A 21,824-nucleotide genomic window follows, 5' to 3' on the forward strand; every position below is an offset into this window, starting at 1 on the left:
TATTGTAAATTCTGAAAGTTGTTCCGAACGTATAATAGATTCCACCCTTTTCCGACAATAATAAAGGCAAATCAGCGAATGGAAATGAATCACGCTGTAACCTTATCGTTGTAACACTATCATGTGTAAGTCTGTTATTGTGCATTGTTCTTGCAGTACCTAACATCATTTCTGTACTTGGATTGGTATTGTGCAAATGATGTTGTTGATATTACACTTCCCTCCGGGTGTGGCGATAACGTTACCCGATTCCATCATTGTCAGTCTGTTACATTTATCATCATATTGAGCATTACATACTCTCTTTTAATGGGAGCTAACCCCAAATTGTTTTTTTCTTGAAACAAATGAATTGTGCGCGTAATTTCAGAAAAAGCGGACCGCGTTAAGGTGTGGTTTCATGCAAATTTATTCAGGTGAGAAATCCTATTCGAGTTGCCTCCCCTTCACTGGTGAAGTTTGAGATCAGGATAATAGACATCTAGAAAATGAGTTATCATTAAATTCGAATGATAATTTCAGTATAATGACATCACAAAATACTATTTGATATTGTTGAATAATTATAGAAGTAATTCAAATTTCTAATGTTAATTAATTTGGTAACCTTTAATGCAAAATAATGGTAACAAAAACTTGTTAAATGATAGGCCTACAGCTTTAATCCAAATTTATATAATTAATAAAAAAAAAACATCTATAATTCATTTAATTCTAATTAGTGATATCATTAATTTGAAATAAATTCAAGTATTTATATTGTTTATCTGTTTGATGATGTCACTACTGTTTTGATTAATGATGTCAATAATGAAGAATTAAGGCATGGGTATAGTGTTAATTACAATTTATTGGAATTAAGGATATTATGAATTCCCTCTAGATTTTGAAGATGACCAAGATTGGAAGAACAGCGGTGCTTGTTGATGGAATCAAATTATGATATTAGACATATTTTCAGCTTATTTCTAATAGGAAATGCTGTTAGAGTGAAATGTTCATGTTGCAGAAGCTAATAGATAGGTCTTTTTTTAATATAAATTGATGGGAGAGATCAACTTTGAACACAACAAAATTCTGTATGAAGAAGTTACCTTACACATGACACCTGACAATCGTTTTGCTAATAAATCTAAAATTTTATATCTTAACACAATATTTATCTACAGGAATCCTTGTTTCATATAAACTGTTATTTGCTGAAAGTTGAATTGAAAATGAGAAACCACCCTTCTTTCATCTTTTTTTAAGACCAGCAATCTCGTACAAAATAGGGAGAAATGATATCACTTATCCCAAGATCAACAATCGGAAGGGGTTGTAATACTGCTGTCTGTCCATCATTCTGTCGGTCTGCATCATCATTTCAACAAATCCAAATTTCACACACCGCTTAAATTCCTTATTGAGAGTAAGAATTGATAAGGATTTGTTTTCGGGTCAAAAGGTCAAGGGATAAGGTCATTGTTGCTTCTCCTGTTCGAATGGTTCAATCAAGCTCTGTTGATATTGGGATTGTTTGCTTGGGTGTTCAATTGTGAGTATACCTCAAACTTGTACTTCATGCATTGGTTGATTATGAGTATACCTCAAATGATTTGTGTTTCAGGTTACCAAGGACAAGGAACTGTTACTGATTATAGAAAATCTTTGTCTGAGCACTCTTGCGACTTCATTATTTAATTAATGCATTTTAATAAAACTATGAGCATTGGTCGATTATGAGTATATTTCAAACCAGTTTGTGTTTCAGGGTGCCAATTAGGTCATGGAAAAGGTCACTTACTATTTACAGAATATCTTTGTCAGCGCTCTTGTGAATTCATTATTTGATGCATTTTAATCAAACATTGGTGAAAAATGAGTATACCTCCAAGAGGTTTCCTTTCAGAATGCCAAGGTCAAAGGCAAGGTCACCATTGCTATTGGTAGAAAATCTTTGTCGTTGCCCTAGTGACTTTAGTTTTAACCAGATTTCAATCAAATTTCATACACTGGTCAAATATGGATTGAATAGATTTTTTAAATTTTCATTGCGGCTATGTTAGCACGCCACGGGATATGTAGCTAGCTACTGGTATTCATAGCCGCAATGAAAATTAAAAAAATCTATTCAATTCATATATTTACATAACCTTGATTTAAAAAAATCATATATCGAGAAAACGGGAAATTTTATTAAAAAGAAAAATTTGTCATGTATACGACGAAACGCCAAATTATTAGAACAGCCGGGAGATCCCACCTATGCACCACGCCATTGTTTTAATGTCGTTCCGCATTTTCCGGTCTTTTTTGTTTAATTTTGTATAAAACAAAAAGAAAGAAGTATTAAAGTAAAAATAATATTAAATACAATCATTCAATTCAAATCATATTATTTTATGTGAACAAATTGCAACAAAAACACAATATTTTCATAATTGAAAGGCGGACTATTTTTTTGATGGTGTATTAATATGACCCGATTAATCAGGTGATTTGCACGAGAGACAATGTTTTCATATGGTTTTCATAGTGTATTCATGGTCATATGTTTTCACTTGGTATGTTCATATCAGCAAACCACATTAGGAATGTAAATATATATAAGTATACCTCAATTAAGTTCATTTTTCAGGGTGCCATGGTCACCACTGCTATTTATATATGGTAGCAGATATGGAGGCGATTTGTATCACTTGTGATACCTTCTTGTTATAGAGAACGAATATTCTTACCCTGCCTACACTGCTCTCCCACGAGCATCTGTCAGAAATTGTCCGTCCATTGTCCATAGTCCAGAGCTACGTTATTGCAGCTATCTTGTATATAGCATGCATAGTGATGCAGTTGCCTTCTTAGTGTGAGTTTGTACTAGTGTAATTTACCAGACTGGAGTCTGGTAAGCAGAGGGTTGCAGGATCAATCACCAGTGAAGACTATCTACTTGCTTTCCAGTTACATAGGTTAAGACATTTGGCTGTATTTCGATATCTGATAAAATATTTAAAAACACATGGATTATTCTTGTATCTTAATTCACATATCATGCTTGTATCAATGTTGTGACAAGGATTGTTGTTGGATTCACGTTGCAGATGTTGAATTTCACTCTTCAAAGACTTTTGAAAATAATATATTGTTTCAACCAAATAATAAATAACTTTTTTTTCTTTTAAGGATTAGGACGGAAAATTAGTATCACGCTAGAAACAATGAAGTTCATCTTGGTTGGAAATCGGATGGGACATATTCGGATGTGCAGATTCTTTGGCAGTGATAACCAGAAAGCACGGGCAAATAGAGATCATGAAATTATACGGTTATGCTTGAAAGATCAGAAACAAGTATGGGAAGATTGCAGATTACATACATTTTTTATCAGTTACATCATTCATTAGTCTGTATTAAGCTATAAGCTTCTGGATTTTCATGTTGAATTTAAAGTAATTATGTTCTGAAAATTTGTATTATATTTCAAAGCATAAAAGGTAGCCTATGTTTGTATATTATTTAGATACCAGGATATACATGCATGTTTATTTGTTTTATTACTGCTCATTTAAGGAGGGGATTGTGGAATACCAAGACACTATGCTGATTTATAGACTCTACACAAATCTAATCTTTATTGCCGGGACATCAGTGACTGAGGTAATACAACTTATGTTTACATTTGCTCCTCATTTTCCCATTGACACAATGCTAAGAGGAAGTTGCCACCATATTCCTATAACACCCAGTGGAACAGGCTATAACACAGAGTGGGTCAGGCTATAACACCCAATGGGTCAGGCTATAACACCCAGTGGGTCAAGCTATAACACCCAGTGCCTCAGGCTATAACACCCAGTGTCTCAGGCTATAACACCCAATGGGTCAGGCTATAACTCCCAGTGGGTCAAGCTATAACACCCAGTGCCTCAGGCTATAACACCCGGTGTCTCAGACTATAACACCCAGTGTCTCAGGATATAAAACCCAATGGGTCAGACTATAACACCCAGTGGGTCAGGCTTTAACACCCGGTGTCTCAGGCTATAACACCCGGTGTCTCAGACTATAACACCCAATGTCTCAGGCTATAACACCCAGTGTCTCAGGCTATACCCAGTGTCTCAGGCTATAACACCCAGTGCCTCAGGCTATAACACCCAATGTCTCAGGCTATAACACCCAATGTCTCAGGCTATAACACCCAGTGTCTCAGACTATAACACCCAATGTCTCAGGCTATAACACCCGGTGTCTCAGACTATAACACACAATGTCTCAGGCTATAACACCCAGTTCTTCAGGCTATAACACCCGGTGTCTCAGACTATAACACCCAATGTCTCAGGCTATAACACCCGGTGTCTCAGGCTATAACACCCAGTTCATCAGGCTATAACACCCAGTGCCTCAGGCTATAACACCCAATGTCTCAGGCTATAACACCCAGTGTCTCAGACTATAACACCCAATGTCTCAGGCTATAACACCCGGTGTCTGAGGCTATAACACCCGGTGTCTCAGGCTATAACACCCAGTGCCTCAGGCTATAACACCCAGTGGGTCAGGCTATAACACCCAGTGGGGAAGACAATAACACCCAGTGGGTCAGGCTTTCACACCCAGTGCCTCAGACTATAACACCCAGTGGGTCAGGCTATAACACCCAGTGGGTCAGGCTATAACACCCAATGGGTCAGACTATAACACCCAGTGGGTCAGGCTATAACACCCAATGTCTCAGACTATAACACCCAATGGGTCAGACTATAATACCCGGTGTCTCAGACTATAACACCCAATGGATCAGACTATAACACCCAGTGGGTCAGACTATAACACCCAGTGGGTCAGGCTATAACACCCAATGGGTCAGACTATAGCACCCAGTGTCTCCGACTATAATACCCGGTGTCTCAGGCTATAACACCCAGTGGGTCAGACTATAACACCCAGTGTCTCAGACTATAACACCCAATGGGTCAGACTATAACACCCAGTGGGTCAGGCTATAACACCCAATGGGTCAGACTATAACACCCAATGTCTCAGACTATAACACCCAGTGGGTCAGACTATAACACCTAGTGGGTCAGGCTATAACACCCAGTGGGTCAGACTATAACACCCAATGGGTCAGACTATAACACTCAGTGGGTCAGGCTATAACACCCAGTGCCTCAGACTATAACACCCAATGGGTCAGACTATAACACCCAGTGGGTCAGGCTATAACACCCAATGTCTCAGACTATAACACCCAGTGGGTCAGGCTATAACACCCAGTGGGTCAGGCTATAACACCCAGTGGGGAAGACAATAACACCCAGTGGGTCAGGCTTTCACACCCAGTGCCTCAGGCTATAACACCCAGTGGGTCAGGCTATAACACCCAGTGGGTCAGGCTATAACACCCAATGGGTCAGGCTATAACACCCAGTGGGCCAGGCTATAACACCCAGTGGGTCAGGCTATAACACCCAGTGGGTCAGGCTATAACACCCAATGGGTCAGGCTATAACACCCAATGGGTCAGGCTATAACACCCAGTGGGTCAGGCTATAACACCCAGTGGGTCAGGCTATAACACCCAGTGCCTCAGACTATAACACCCAGTGGGTCAGACTATAACACCCAATGTCTCAGACTATAACACCCAGTGGGTCAGGCTATAACACCCAGTGGGTCAGGCTATAACACCCAATGGGTCAGACTATAACACCCAGTGGGTCAAGCTATAACACCCAGTGCCTCAGACTATAACACCCAGTGGGTCAGGCTATAACACCCAGTGGGTCAGGCTATAACACCCAGTGGCTCAGGCTATAACACCCAGTGACTCAGGCTATAACACCCAGTGCCTCAGGCTATAACACCCAATGGGTCAGGCTATAACACCCAGTGGGTCAGGCTATAACACCCAATGGGTCAGACTATAACACCCAGCGGGTCAGGCTATAACACCCAGTGGGTCAGACTATAACACCCAGTGGGTCAGGCTATAACACCCAGTGGGTCAGGCTATAACACCCAATGGGTCAGGCTATAACACCCAGTGGGTCAGGCTATAACACCCAGCGGGTCAGGCTATAACACCCAGTGGGTCAGGCTATAACACCCAATGGGTCAGACTATAACACCCAGTGGGTCAAGCTATAACACCCAGTGTCTCAGGCTATAACACCCGGTGTCTCAGACTATAACACCCAGTGCCTCAGGCTATAACACCCAGTGTCTCAGGCTATAACACCCAGTGGGTCAGACTATAACACCTGGTGTCTCCGACTATAATACCCGGTGTCTCAGGCTATAACACCCAATGGGTCAGACTATAACACCCAGTGGGTCAAGCTATAACACCCAGTGCCTCAGGCTATAACACCCAGTGTCTCAGGCTATAACACCCAGTGGGTCAGGCTATAACACCCAGTGGGTCAGACTATAACACCCAGTGTCTCAGACTATAACACCCAATGGGTCAGACTATAACACCCAGTGGGTCAGGCTTTAACACCCAGTGTCTCAGGCTATAACACCCGGTGTCTCAGACTATAACACCCAGTGCCTCAGGCTATAACACCTAGTGGGTCAGGCTATAACACCCAATGGTTCAGGCTATAACACCCAGTGTCTCAGGCTATAACACCCAGTGGGTCAGACTATAACACCCAGTGTCTCAGACTATAACACCCAGTGTCTCAGGCTATAACACCCAATGGGTCAGGCTATAACACCCAGTGTCTCAGGCTATAACACCTGGTGTCTCCGACTATAACACCCAGTGGGTCAGGCTATAACACCCAGTGTCTCAGGCTATAACACCCAATGGGTCAGACTATAACACCCAGTGTCTCAGGCTATAACACCTGGTGTCTCCGACTATAACACCCAGTGTCTCAGACTATAACACCCAGTGTCTCAGGCTATAACACCCAGTGTCTCAGGCTATAACACCTGGTGTCTCCGACTATAACACCCAGTGTCTCAGGCTATAACACCCAGTGGGTCAGACTATAACAACTGGTGTTGGGTGGTGAGATGGTGCAGTGGTAACACTCTTGCCTTTTACCTAAGCGACATGCAGAGTTATATTACTTGTTGTTGAATATGAAAAGGTATAAGGGTCACCTAAATGGCCATGTGGTTTTTCTCCAAGTAATCTCTGGTTTCCTCCCGCCCTAAGACCCCTTGTGCTCTTCCATCTAGGCCAAAAAGAGTGATTTATATAAGCTGATATAACTTGTTTCATAATTGTTGTAAAACAAATAAAATTCATAATACCAGTGTTCTTGTAGCCTTTTATTCTGCTCAGACATCTTATATCACATGCTTTATATCACCATCACATTTTTCAATGCTTTTATCATTATCAATATTTCAAATATTCCTTTACACTATTCTGACCTATTACTCCAACTTTGTTCTCTTCATTTATATTATCAGGAATTCTATATTGATAATGAAGTTTATTTTGTCGATAGCTGGAGGAGTATTCTTGATCATAAAGATGAGACTTGGCTTCACGATGTATCACGTTATATAAAATTGCACTTTGATATGTGTATTGTATTGTTCAGGACCGAAAGAAAAAACAAAATTTACATTGAGAAAATATCATTTTATCAATCTCTCTATCTTTATAAAGCATAGAAATGGTTTACATTATGTATACATTCAGAATGAGCTAGCAGTGATGGAAGTCCTACAGAATTTTGTCGAAACTGTCATCAAGTATTTTGAAAATGTGGTAAGTACAAGAAGAAACTTATTCATTTTGAATAAAAACTCTCATTTTACATTTCAAAAATATCAATCCCTAGTACAGTTTGAAAGCAATATATAATTTTGTAAGCATGAAGAATACTAGCCCTATTACTGAACTTGGATACAGATACCTGTGTAGCCTAAAGAATGTCCAAGTCTGGTGTCGGGACAGAGGAAACTCTGGCTAAGATACCAGGTACTATTTATGTATATATACCACTAATATAGCAGACTAGAAATAAGTCAGTTGATGTGTCAATCTTCATCCTCTGTTAACATCTTGTCCTAATGAATAGTTATAACTTCTTAATAAGGTAGTTGTTCAATTGTGATAAGTTTTTACATTTCTTGATTTTCTAAGGAGTTATGTCCCTTTAATCATTTTTATGTGAGAGTAAGGCTTTTTCATTAGCCTGTTTTGTCTGACAATTCGAGGCCTGATTGTGTTAATTTTGTTTGTTTCAGTCAGAGCAGGATGTATCCTTTTTAAACACAACTCTGCATATCAAATGTAGTAAAGTTGTCTCAGGACAATACCATATTGAACAGTATTAGCAACTTAAAATGCCATGCTATTATTTAGATTCAATTGTGCATGTATGTAAACTGGCCATGTATTTTAATCAGATAATCTCAAAATTTAAGGAAGTCTTTCTTGATTTTTAATATGGCATATAATTTGCATAAATGTATATTCAAGTTTATTTTGCAATGTAAAAAAACAAAAACAACAAAACAACATTACATTGTTTAGATAAAAAAATACTTTACAATGATAATTCATATTTCTGTGTTGTAATATTTAAGAATTGTACCTCATATTGACTGCGTATATGGTACGCAGTCAAAATGAGGTACAATCCTTATATTTAAATCAAACAAATCGTTTAGATACAGTACAAAGAAAAGAAAATTCAGTGTGTGTTGCAACGTTGGTAACTATGACAGCCGTGGTTGCTAAGATAATATAGTTTCAGTGAATCTACGTAAAGACACCAGTATTGTTCACAAAATTAAAAGATACAGCTCCACATTTTTGTTTAATACCTTTTACATTTTTAATTAATTCATATATTCACAATCCACAATTTCCGTCTCAGACTAACTATGGTTGTCAAGCACAGTGTGTATTGACACAAATTTAGTAGTGACATTGTAAAATGTTCTCTATGAAATGTACGCTTCAGCCATTTGTTGTTAGATTACCTCATGGAGAAGTTAAATATGCATTCATTTCCACAATATTCAGTTTAGTTTTTGATAAAATACTCACTTGACGTTAGCTTTTTGTGCAGAGATCATCGAGAAACAGAAGAAAACGTTAAAATTGCGTTGATCAGTCCTTTCAAAATGGCGCCGTCTAGTTGACATTCTGGTAACGTCACAAATAGACGACATCATAATTATGTTATCGATTCCTGCACTTACTAATCCGCTGAGCCTTTTTTCACTGCGTATACGCTAATTTATTCACAGTACGAGTATACTAAGCTGAAGAAGGGAGAGATGTAAATATATTTATGTATTGTTCCTTAACCTGTCAGTTTGTTTATAACATGGATAAGATCCATATGATCCTGGATGAAATGGTGGTTTCTGGAAATATAGCAGAGACCAATAGATCAAGAGTGCTCCTCCCTCTCCAGCTGATGGATGCTACCAGAAGATAATATTCCCTAGCAGACATTGTTATAAGGCTCTGTGTATTCCCTGTTAATGGATAAGTGTTTACAATAGGAGTAAATTTTCTGGAGGAGTGACTTCTGAAGCTGAAGTCAGCCTGGCAAAGATTAAAAGGTGAAATGTAAGAGGTAGAATGTATGGCCTCAGTATTGTAATTCATAGCACCACAAGGGGTATCTACTTCATGATAGAATTGACATGATGAGGGGAATCCATTCCATGTCATACCCATGAGCAAATAGATATGAAGAAGGTTTGTGTCAATTTCTAGGAAAGATGTGAACTCACAGTTGACCTCAAAGGCGAAGCCATTCTAAGGAGAAACATGGAGTCAGAGGTATAACTACATCAGGAGATATAAAGCCTTGTGACACCATTTTAGGAGAGACTTGAACTTCTGGGTTAGTAAGCCATTCTAGAAGAGGAGTGAACTGACACCTGTGAATTGTTTTATGAGACAAAGTAATAGGAAAGTCATGCTCTTGGAAAGACATGGCATCAACAGTATAACTCCGTATGGAGAATTATTACCATGTAAAATCATTCCAGGAGGGTTGTGACCCACCAGGAACATACATGGACTGAAAGTGTTGTATTTGTGAAAACATATGGGGGTGTTTCTCAGAAGACAAGAAGTTATGGCCCCAATTAAACATATGGGGTGGTTTGTCAGATGACAAGAAGTTATGGCCCAATCATGCAAAAATCTTTTTAAAATGCTATTTATTTTAATATACCAGTATGTTGATAATTTACTTTTGGTGTGAAACACATATGTATTCCTTGACCAAAAGGTTTGATTTTGTGTTAAAGAAGTGCCATGTCTTGATCTTCTGGAGACAGACAATCTTTCCATATTTTTTACTGTCTGGTATTTTTACCTACATTTTTGTGAAATATTTTGTTTTGTGCATAGAGTTAGATTGTATGTGAATGTAATCTTCTAAGATTTGAAAGTTTTCTGTCAAATATAGCAAACAGACAGACTGTTGAAAGTCTGAAAGAATAGATAAGGGTGCATCCTTACAAAAAATATCACTTAAATGATTGGTTGAATTTTGGATAAATTGAACTCCAGTCTGAATGAAATGATTCAATTTGTTTTCTAGTTAATGAAAGTGATCACCTTTTGCAATAGTATTAGTTTGCAAAATTCTTGGATCATAATGAATATTTTACCCACATTTCAAGAGATATTCAAGCATACTAGTAATTTGTTTTAAACATATTGTTCATCTTACTTTAAATTTTACTTCAAATATATAATTGATGTGAATTTTGTTTGTTGTTACCGAATAAAATCAAAGTCCGAATTGTCTTTTTATTACTTTTTTTAGGTTATTTAACCTATAGTCATCATGTTTGGTCCATCGTTGTCCATTGTGCGTAAACTTTTCACACTTCACACTTTTGTCAGTGAGATTCTGTTGAAACTTTGCTGAATGACTCTAAGATGATTCTGACCAATTAGAGTCAGATGACCATTAAGTCCCATGGACCTCTTGTTTAATTAGAGATAATTTCAGGTTGCATCAAAACTTATGACAAAAAGTTCAGGTCTCGCACAACTAATTATTTCACTACACATGTATATGTTATTACCAAGGACTCCATCCCCTCAGTCGCTCATTTAAAGTTAAAATTTATATCAAATTAAAGTTTAAAAATTTCCCTACCAAAAAATGATGTTATTGGATAGGTTTATTAGCATATAAGAGCACACCAGTACTTTAAAGACAGTAACCCTGATATTCACAGTGGACACAGGAACCCCCACCAGGGGAATTCCCACCTTTTTACACCTGGAATCCTACATCTTCCTATTTTTACCAGGAGTGTATATTTTGGATTTTTAAAATTTCAAGACCCTACTCTTTATTCTGGTATATAGAAAAAAAAAACTTTGCATGTATTATTTACTCAAGAAATAGCTACAAACCCAAGAACCACATTTTCTTCAGGGACTTGGTTCAGGTGAAACACTGATTGGCTGAAGTAGTTGTGTGAGACCTTCATATTTAACAATTATCTCCCTTTGAACAGGTCGCTACATTTCAACATTTCAAAAGTACTTCTATTGATACCTATGAAACTAGAAAGGTATCAACAGCAGGTTTGTAATGAGGATTTCATTACAATGAGAGTCTTTAAAATGTCTCTTATATGTGTATTTTTGGTCCCAGGGTGTTTATCCAATTATCACATTTACAAGTTTTTTAAACTTTTTTTTTCTATGTTAGAATACAGAATACAATGTAAGGTAATATACCTATTGTCATCGGAGTGAAGTCGTGGTAAACTTGACAAAGAATCTGTCTAGTTCGTGATTGATAAGACAAGGTCATACCTGGGGCATGTGACACAGTCTGTTGATGTAATAAACAGGATTCCATTTGGATGTGTATTCTGTTAAGCCTATACAATATAGTACAAGGGTGAAAGTAGTAAACGAGACAGTCTGGTTCAGATGACCTGTGTCACTGGTAACTATTTTGAGTGGTTTGAAGAAATATTTGATAAAAACCGTTTGTTATTCTTTAAATATGCAGGGGTGAAACAATTATATAACGTATTGTTGTCTATGCTGTATATTGCTATACTACCTAATTATAACATTATCTGAAGTCAAACAGTATCCTTAATTCAAAATAATTTTACAAGAAGGATGACATGTACATAAATTACATTAATTTTACATGAAGGGTGACCTATATATACAATATGGCAAGGACTCCGTGCATGTAATTAATTTCATGCAGATATCACATAATAAAGACTTGATATTGATCAGATTTTAATTACCCGACAAATTGACTGGGATTGAGAACATCAAATTTCATTCCGTTTCCCATGGACCCTGATGTGCTGCCAGCACTAACTCCACTCATAAACTTGGATGGATCGGTCATACTGGAAGAGGACATCATTTGTTGATTAAGTTGATTTGGGTCGAAGCTACCAGAGCCACTACCACTGTTAGATCCTCCTCCAGAACTACTCCCAGAACTGCTGCTACTTCCACCACTACTTGACCCACCCCCACCAGAAGAAGAGCCACCTCCCATCATGTTGCTAGGCGACATCATCTGACTTGAGCCGCCACTTGGACTTGACGAACCCCCACTTGATCCACTGCTGCTGCCTCCACTACCAGAAGAACCACCTCCCATCATGTTACTAGGTGACATCATCTGACTTGAACCACTTCCAGACGATGATCCTCCTGTTGATGACGAACCTCCTCCACTTCCACTCATCATATTGCTCGGCGACATCATCTGGCTGGAACTGCCACCAGATGATCCACCACTTGAACCCGAAGATCCACCACTGCTCCCCATATTTTGCATGAATTGAGCAGGATCAATTTTGTTTTTATCGGGACTGTTAATTGCATTTGGATCAAAGCTACCAGAACTACTGCTGCTACCCCCTCCAGAGCTGCTACTGCTTCCGCCGCTACCCCCGGAACTTCCTCCCATCATGCTACTAGGCGACATCATCTGGCTCCCGGATGAACCTGAAGATCCTCCCATTGACGATGAACTTCCTCCGCTTCCAGTCATCATATTGCTTGGTGACATTTGACTTGAACTGCTTCCTGATGACCCACTACTTGATCCTGAAGTTCCACTTCCACTGGAACTGCTAGATGAACCACCATTCATGTTCATTCCTTGAGTCATAGAAGACATTTGCTGCTGCATATTTTGGAGATTTTGGTTGAGCATGTTGTTGTTCATCGATGTCGGATCAAAGCTGCTGCTGCTACTACTGCTACTTCCACTTCCACCACTACTTCCACTGCTACTACTAGGTTGTTTCTGTTGATTAAGATTATTAGGGTTAAAACTACCTGTATTTGATCCTGAACTGGACCCACTAGGGGATGACTGGCTTCCACTGCCTCCGCTTCCACTATTCATGTTTTGTTGAGCTTGCTGCATCATTTGGTTGTTCAAAGCATTAGGATCAAAGCTGCTGGAACTTCCACTAGATCCTGAACTGGATCCTGAACTAGATCCTGAACTAGATCCTGAACTAGATCCACTCGAAGATGACTGACTTCCGCTACTGCTTCCTCCTCCACTGTTCATGTTTTGTTGTGCCTGTTGCATCATTTGGTTGTTCAAAGCATTAGGATCAAAGCTGCTGGAACTTCCACTAGAACCTGAACTGGATCCTGAACTAGATCCTGAACTGGATCCACTCGAAGATGACTGACTTCCGCTACTGCTTCCTCCTCCACTGTTCATGTTTTGTTGTGCCTGCTGCATCATTTGATTATTAAGTGAGTTGGGGTCGAAACTGCCCATCGATGAACTTCCTGAAGAACTGGAAGAAGAACCTGATATCATTTGATTAGGGTTGAAGCTGCTACTTGAACTCCCCGAACTACTTCCGGAACTGCTTCCGGATGAGGAACCGCCAGAACCCGAAGATGGATTATTGGATTGCATGTACTGTTGAGCTTGCTGCATCTGTTGTTGGAAAAGAGCATTTGGGTCGAAACTTCCAGATATGCTCGTATCTGACTGTGAAGATCCGGATGAACCTCCACTGCTACCATCTGAAGGGTTTGCCGGATTACTCCCTCCTGGGGATGCTACATTGCTAGAGCTACCTGTCAGAAACGACTGAGCAGCTTGTGATTGTTGTTGATAGATGGCGTTAGGATCGAATGAAGCCCGTTTGAATACTGAAACGAACGTTTGATATATTTAGTGATTTATAGGAGTGATGAAAGTAGCTGAACAATAATATCACAGATAATAGTTAATATGTTCATTCATCAATGAATTATACATTGAACATATAAGCCGCACAGGAATTAGATATAGACGCAAAAAAATGAATTATACTGCATCATACAGCTGTTTTGTCCTTCTAGAACTCATCAATACTATGGACCTGAAGTGCTTCTGCCTAGCAGTTAACGGAGGAAACTAAAAACAAGTCGAAAGAAATGTCAACATTTTGATGGGGAGGGAACAACAGCCTTATTACTCGATACATTTGTTTAGCAGAAATTCAATAACAGAAACACCATTTAACTGTCAGCTTTAGCTATTAAAAACTACCTGGTAGTTATTTAACTTACATTTGTTTTGAAAGAAGCGCTGGTTTGCATGTGCTAGATGAACTATGGCAGCTTGTCTAACATTATAAATCTACTGTTACGGTGAATCATGGGGTTAAAGTTGTAATATATATAACCTGTAATTAGACTGTTGATTCAGAGATATCGTATCCAACTATCTATACAAATTGGCGGTGCAAGTCCAGTGATATATAATTAAAAGGATATTTATCTACTGAAGCGTTTTGAGTAGAAGAACTTCAAGTGGCAATCGTATTAAAAGATTGAATTGAATTGAGTTACATTTTAACCACTAATCTTTAAAATGGTTTAAAAACAAGGTGCGCTTGGAATTTTATCAATTTTTTTTATTATCCAGTGTTATTTATAGGTGTGTGTTTAATACGTAAAAGTACCAGCGGTATAGAAAGCATTACAGTCTAAATCGCGATTATAAATCTATAATACTGTTTGTCAAAATCAGTTTTGGCTCATCCCACACATAAGGACTATCAAGAGTTGTAGTAGCTACATGTGCGGAACGAAACGAACAACCAAGGGAAAAAAACAAATTAAGAGTTCAACCTCCTTGCCATGGACCAAAAACAACACATTTGAAAACGTCATGTCAGACACAAAGGATTAGTACCTTAAGATATTAATGAGACAAATCACAATAAAAAAAGAAAAATAATTTAAATTGGAAATCAAAACAATATATATATACAAGGCGTACCTACGGAAATAAGGAGGAAAGGACAATGTGCAATAAAAGAGAAAAATACAAAGTATATATCTACATGATGACATGCATATATGCATTAGGTAAGAGCTGTCTTACCTGAATTAAGGAAGAGGTGAAGGATATCATTATTCTAGTAAGTAAATGATCTATTGGTACAGATACTGTACAACATAAAATGTTTGTTTTATATAAACATTCGGCTTTCAATGTTTATAAGGAACAACAGGAATTGTTTAAGACAATTATTCTATTTATAACCACGACATCCGAAATTTTGTACCACACAACTTCACATATCTAATGAGATTGAGACCACAAGAAAAACATATCATTTTAAACAGTAATGACCACTAGATACTATTTATCCATGTGAGTAATGTTCACTGCATTGTCGGGTTCCGGGAGCTGCCGGGAGCTGAGAGCACTTTCATTAGACATTTAAAGAGGACTGGTGAAATACCATATCGGATTTCTCTACCAAAAATAAATTGTTTTTGAGGATGCATTTATTTTTTGCATGATTATCATTATGTGATTTCAACTCTTGTACTTTGGATACCAATAGTATCGTTTTTCATCCATTCCAATTTTGCGATGTCTTTTTCGCGATCGTTACATATTTGCAAAAAAAAAAAAATAATAATAATATCAAAACCCGCAAAAATAACCAGTTTTGTGGTTATTCTGTGAAATAAGCTATAAGAACTTATATCGTTAAAGTTAAGGATTACCTGGGAGTGCATTGCAGCATGCTATGCAGACGAGTGCTATACAAAGAATCATGTTGGTAGTCGCTGATTGACGCCAGGCTTGTCTGCGGAACGGTGTTTGTGGACGGCGGCTCTACTGGCCAGGTCACCACTGAGGTCAGCTCTTTATCTCTCGGACAAGAGCGACGAGCTGTCCTATAACCATTTAAAATATTGGGCTAATCATTTACACAACATCTGCCTCCCATCTATCGCCATGTCGTGAGGATTTTGAATAACGTCAATAAGTCAATTTATCGAAAGACACCTTGCATTCTTTATCTTAGAAACATCACGTCTCCGTATTTCAAAGAGAATATTATACTGACAATAATTTATGCTTGATAACAATTTTGTATATTACACAAACTCAACTCGAAATCGATGAAACTAAAGTCGAATAAAAAAAATAGATATGAATAGAGACCCTTGAAAAAGTGCAAGAACAATAGAACCTTGTGATCCAGAAGAAAATTGCTATCAATTTTCACATTTTTTGATTTTTGATTTTATAAACACGACCGCTTTTTGTAATTCATTATACATAGGATAGTCCATGGAAACAAGGGAGTTGGCACTAAAAAGTGCTATCTTACTATGTAGGTCGAGTTCTTTGGGCGATTTGGTCCCGTATTCCTTTTCCTTGCGTGATATGGCATTACCCTAGTTCTCATTTTGATGGCTTGACATTACATAGCTGATGCCTAGGCAGTAAGTGACTCAGATATCATTCTCGTCTATCATCATTATACCCTTTTCAAATGTTTCTGATTTTCTTTTCATTCTTTACTCAAGAAAAATTAATTTCGAGTTCGATTTACGATTTTTGTATTCTTTTGTTCGGGAGTTATAGAGACAGTATTTCTGAATAACTACTAGACTCGATGTCACAAAACTTTGGTAACCGTTTGATTTATAAAGATATTAGTTTTGTTGATATGCTCTTCGCGTTTCTATTTTAATTACGGAATTCCACTATCCTATATGTAAATAAGACATCCATTCAAATTAAGCTAATTACACCCCGTGAACGGAATATGCTGTCAACTACGTTATAAAGAAGGAAATAGAGCAGACCGGGGGGCCGTTTTATGAATGGTATATAATCTAGTCCCTTGGTTCACGGGAAAAGTCATTCTCCTGTAATTGTGAGGAAAAGTTAAATGGCTGCACAGATAGAATATCTCAACACTCCCCGAATTCCCATGGATTAACAAAGAGGGACAACTGATTGCCGTTACAAGACCCAGTTAATTAAGATACATCACATTTCTCCTTTTTTGTATGTCAAAAATTAAAATTTTAATAACACACTAATCCATAATATCGTTTGCTTCTGGGATAGGTTTTGTGATTTATCAAAGACGAGGCGATCTAATTGAAAAATGCAAGATTTTTTTCTTCTTCTGAAATATGAACCTGTCAATCTACTCTATCGATAGAAAACTGATATGTCAGTCGATAATACTATGCTCCAGTCAGTGAATGATTGAATTTGAGTTTACCCTATATATATCATAAGGAATATGATTTTTTTTGGGGGGGGGTCATAAACGTTAACTTGCCCCGTTATCTCTAAGTATTTGACTTTATATATATTTTTTTGTGTTAGTTCACAACTAATATTTTTCAGTCAATTTATGCACCGATAATTTGAAATAGGTAATGGGTAAATGTTCCAATATTTAAAACAAAGAATGCTGTCTTTCGAATGCACTTTAAAAAGATAAAGTTATAAATAAGTATATTAAATTGCTTTATCATCCAAAATGCCTACATTGTGTGACAATTATACGCTTCATGTATTTTCAAGTTCAACCGATCTGCTTTATATTGTCGTTAAACGCTACCAATATAGATTTTGTCTGATAATGTCACCCAACATTATCATGCAGTGCCAATTTGTGCGAGTGTATAAGGATTCGCTAGCTTTGCCACACAACATTATGCAACAGTGCCCAGTTGTATGAAGATTTGTTAGCCTTGCCATGCAACACGTTATCTAACAATGTAAATTTGTCGGAAGACTTGTTAGCTTAATAATACAATGCATTGTCTAACAGTGCCCAGTTGTATAAAGATTTGTTAGCTTTACCATGCAACACATTATCTAACAATACTAGGTTGTATGAAAATTTGTTAGCTTTATTATACAAAACATCATCTAACAGTTTCCAGTTGTATGAAGATTTGGTAGCTTTACCATGCAACACATTATCTAACAATGCTAGGTTGTATGAAGATTTGTTTGCTTTTAATACAACACATTATCTAACAGTTTCCAGTTGTATGAAGATTTGTTTGCTTTTAATACAACACATTATCTAACAGTGCCTAGTTGTATGAGGATTTGTTAGCTTTTAATACAACCCATCATCTAACAGTGTCCAGTGTATGTAAATTTGTTAGCTTTGGTATCATAATATTCGTGTACACTTCCCCAACCTATCAATGATTCTGCTCTGCTATCGTTTGATGACCAGTAAGAATCATTCTAACAGTACAGGATATTTTTGATAGTGATTCAAAGTACGTCAAGAATCAATTGTCATTCATTCCATTATCTCAACAAGGTCTGGAATATCTCAATTGCCCTTTTGTATAAAACCTGTTGCAAAACAATTACTTAGTAGCTTATGTTTTTTGCTTTTGTGTAAAATGTCATTTACTCTTTATATTAATAACATGGGATAACATGTATTAATTTATCCATCCGCATGCCCTAGAAATTTAAATACAAAAACTGGTGTTATATTCATTTTACAATTTCGTTTTACAAACTTCATATTTTTGGGGAAAAAAACTAATATCATTGACAATAAAGGATGACATTATTAATCTATTTCACACCCTGGGGCCATTATTGTTCATTTTCTTTTTCTCCAATACGAAGTATAGTTTTAAATACGATTTATCATATGAAATCGATACTGGACAAATTGTCGATTGATTTCTTGTCGATTATAATGAGATAAGCCCTAGAAATAACTCCCACTGGGTTTTTCATTCTTCATACTCACATAAAAGGGGTTTTTCTAAAATAGCTCATATCCTTTTTCTATAGTACTGCCTGTGAATGTTTTTGTCGTGTGATCGGATTTCTTATTCCTAGATGGGAATATAAATTTTCTTTTCTCATTAAAATGAAACACAAATAAATATATTTACAAAGGATTTGGATAAATAAATTTAATCTGACTTTATGTTTCTGAATTCGTATACTCTTCAATTCAACTTATGAGATATTGTGAAAACTCACTTAGATCAAGTTGGCATATAAAGGTATGTTTACCTTTCTTGAAATATGATCTTTGCTTGCTAAGATCATTGTTATTTCTTCTACTGAAGTACGACTAGCTACTATGATGACGTATTTTCCGTGTCCGCTTATTGATTTGATTATATCCAATCTCGTGTGTACAGCTGAGTATCAAATACTCTCTAAGAGTTCCAGTTAATGGTAATATTTGATAAAACTCACGAGTGAATAAGTTTTAAACCAAACATTGCTAATTGAGTATTTAAACAGTCTCGTAGCAAATTAAAAAGTGACGAAAGCTTTAGAAAATTCCATGAATACAACTTTTAAAATGACGTGTTTTAATATTTACATAAACTTTTAAGTGTGTGTTGTCTTTTCTCAGTGATTTCAAATAGTTTTACTGTTAAATTCAAAATTCAGATTGTAGCATTGTTAATGGAGAATTGAAGTGGCATATCAAGCGGCAGCGGACGGAAACTAATGGATTATGTTGATATGATTTCATGAGTACTGTTATATATATCGTGTAATTGCAAAACTAAACTGCATATTTTGAATACATGTATAATTATGTACTGTTAAAGTTCCTCATAAGAAAACGCAATGAAAATATTTCAAAAACCAAACACAGTTAATAACGTGTATTTCATTACCTAATTAAAGATAATACATAAAATTTACATATATTGTATGATTATGTACTGTTAAAGTGCTTCATAAGAAAATGCAATGAAATATTTCAAAAACCCAACATCGTTGAAAGAGTGTATTTCATTACCTAATTATAGATAATATATAAAATTTACATATATCAAAATTGACTCCTATTAGTAATAGGTTTCTCTTGTATACCTGTCTCAGGTGTGTACACCAACTTATTAGGTACCATATTAGTGGCAGGTAAGTCGTCAGTCTTTTTCAATAGAACTGGCACCAAGACAAAAGTTTAACCCATACATACGAAAGCTGTAATCGGGATTTTAGCTTGGTATTCGGAACCTGTTAAACTCACAATGCACGTATGATTTATGATAGTGATATGACTTAGTCTGTATTTGCTTTTCTGGTGATATTGTAAATGTCTATTCTCTACAGTTGAAAAGATGGCAAATGACTAACGCATTGCTCGCGTACTTAAGCCCAGATTGTGTTCTGATGTGTAGATGCATGTACAATACATATATGTATAAGCGATTAAAACGAATGTTTAAAACGAATATTTTACATGAAACATTGTAGGTATGGTAGAGCTTTATTTTCTGATTCATAGGATTTACTGGCGACATTTTAAAAAGAAAAAAGAACCAGTACTTTTATAGGAGTGTATTACACTCACACATACACTTTAGATTAAAGGAGTCTTATTCTGATTTCCATATCTGGTAATCGACAAAAGCTGTGAATAACATACGGAGAATTTTAATCTCTTAATACAGATTATCGGATTAGTAAAAGCTAATAAGCCTGTTTTGCCAAGAGATTAACTTAAAAATTGTTTTTGCCAGAAGGTCTTTAAAGTTGTTTCAGAATTAATCCTGTCACGAAAATATTGACCTTGTAGATGTTATTTTAGAATTTATTAATCAAAATTTGTGCTGTCTTATATTGTGTACTGTAATCAATGTGTGACACTTCCCCCCAGGAATCACCAATACAGATTGACTTTGTACAAATTAATAAGACTTTACTGTGCTTAAAACACATGTTAAATAAATAAAGTATATATACAAGCGTAACATATCAATATAGTGCGTGTCACGTTGGCACCAATGACACCATGCACTGTTACAATGCGAACAATGTATGTTGACGTCACACTGTCACGAATATCACAAGTGATGACGCCCAGTTGCCATGAGAACTTATGAAATGTATTCCTGTTATATTGGATATTATTTGACACTGATGGAAATCGCATCGATGCTATTTTAAAACGCAAAGTTGTACACATTTTAAGTCACCATGGCTCAATGTTGATATACATTTGAGTTTAAAAATGTCGTTATATGACTTTTCAAAAGTTAAATTCGATGCTATTCACATTTTAAATTATTACATTTAAGCGATTTACATAGCACATCAACGACACCAACTTTCGCTCTAAATCCATGTTAAACCATACATATTAATGTAAAATATCACGATGTTTCATTGTATTACTGGTGAGCAGGGAATACAAGATTAAGCCGTTCCGGGCCTTTCAGAATCAGTATTGGAAAATGTTACTTTCTTTTTTGCTCTAATGTCTGCTACAGAAACGAAGCCGAAAAAGTTTGTGGAACGTCCTACAACTTTGAACGAATTTGTTTTCCGCAGAGAGCTTTGTTGAGGTTTCTTCTCCTTAATTGTCTTCCGAATACCTTTTGTCCTGTCTTGTTGTGTTTTGGTATTTTGTACACGTGTCTGGTTCTGTGTGGCTACAACTTTTTTGTCCGTTTTTGCAACACTTGTTGTAGTAAGACTACTTTTCCTTTCCACATCCTTTGTATTTAGAGTACCGTCTGAATCTATGCTTTTATACCATTCCGGTTGGTTACTTCGTGTCGAGGAAGCAGACCTCTCAGT

General features: G+C 36.8%; 2 protein-coding genes across 2 annotated transcripts; one reads left to right on the forward strand and one right to left on the reverse strand.

Moving 5' to 3' along the window:
• Window positions 1–6: 6 nt before the first annotated feature.
• Window positions 7–10,736, forward strand: LOC117323396 (AP-4 complex subunit sigma-1-like). The gene is made up of 6 exons (XM_033878591.1): window positions 7–125; window positions 3,163–3,329; window positions 3,550–3,636; window positions 7,655–7,723; window positions 8,206–8,217; window positions 9,285–10,736. The coding sequence occupies exons 2-6, from the start codon at window positions 3,198–3,200 to the stop codon at window positions 9,408–9,410; spliced, it is 426 nt and encodes a 141-aa protein (XP_033734482.1). The 5' UTR covers window positions 7–125; window positions 3,163–3,197; the 3' UTR covers window positions 9,411–10,736.
• A 1,464-nt stretch (window positions 10,737–12,200) lies between these two features.
• Window positions 12,201–16,122, reverse strand: LOC117323397 (uncharacterized transmembrane protein DDB_G0289901-like). The gene is made up of 2 exons (XM_033878593.1): window positions 15,980–16,122; window positions 12,201–14,122 (listed from the first exon to the last, which is right to left on the reverse strand). Exons 1-2 carry the CDS (start codon window positions 16,029–16,031, stop codon window positions 12,222–12,224), a joined length of 1,953 nt encoding a protein of 650 aa, XP_033734484.1. The 5' UTR covers window positions 16,032–16,122; the 3' UTR covers window positions 12,201–12,221.
• Window positions 16,123–21,824: the final 5,702 nt, after the last annotated feature.

This window comes from Pecten maximus, chromosome 3 (genome assembly GCF_902652985.1).
Source record: "Pecten maximus chromosome 3, xPecMax1.1, whole genome shotgun sequence".
In the NCBI taxonomy this organism is placed as follows: domain Eukaryota; kingdom Metazoa; phylum Mollusca; class Bivalvia; order Pectinida; family Pectinidae; genus Pecten; species Pecten maximus.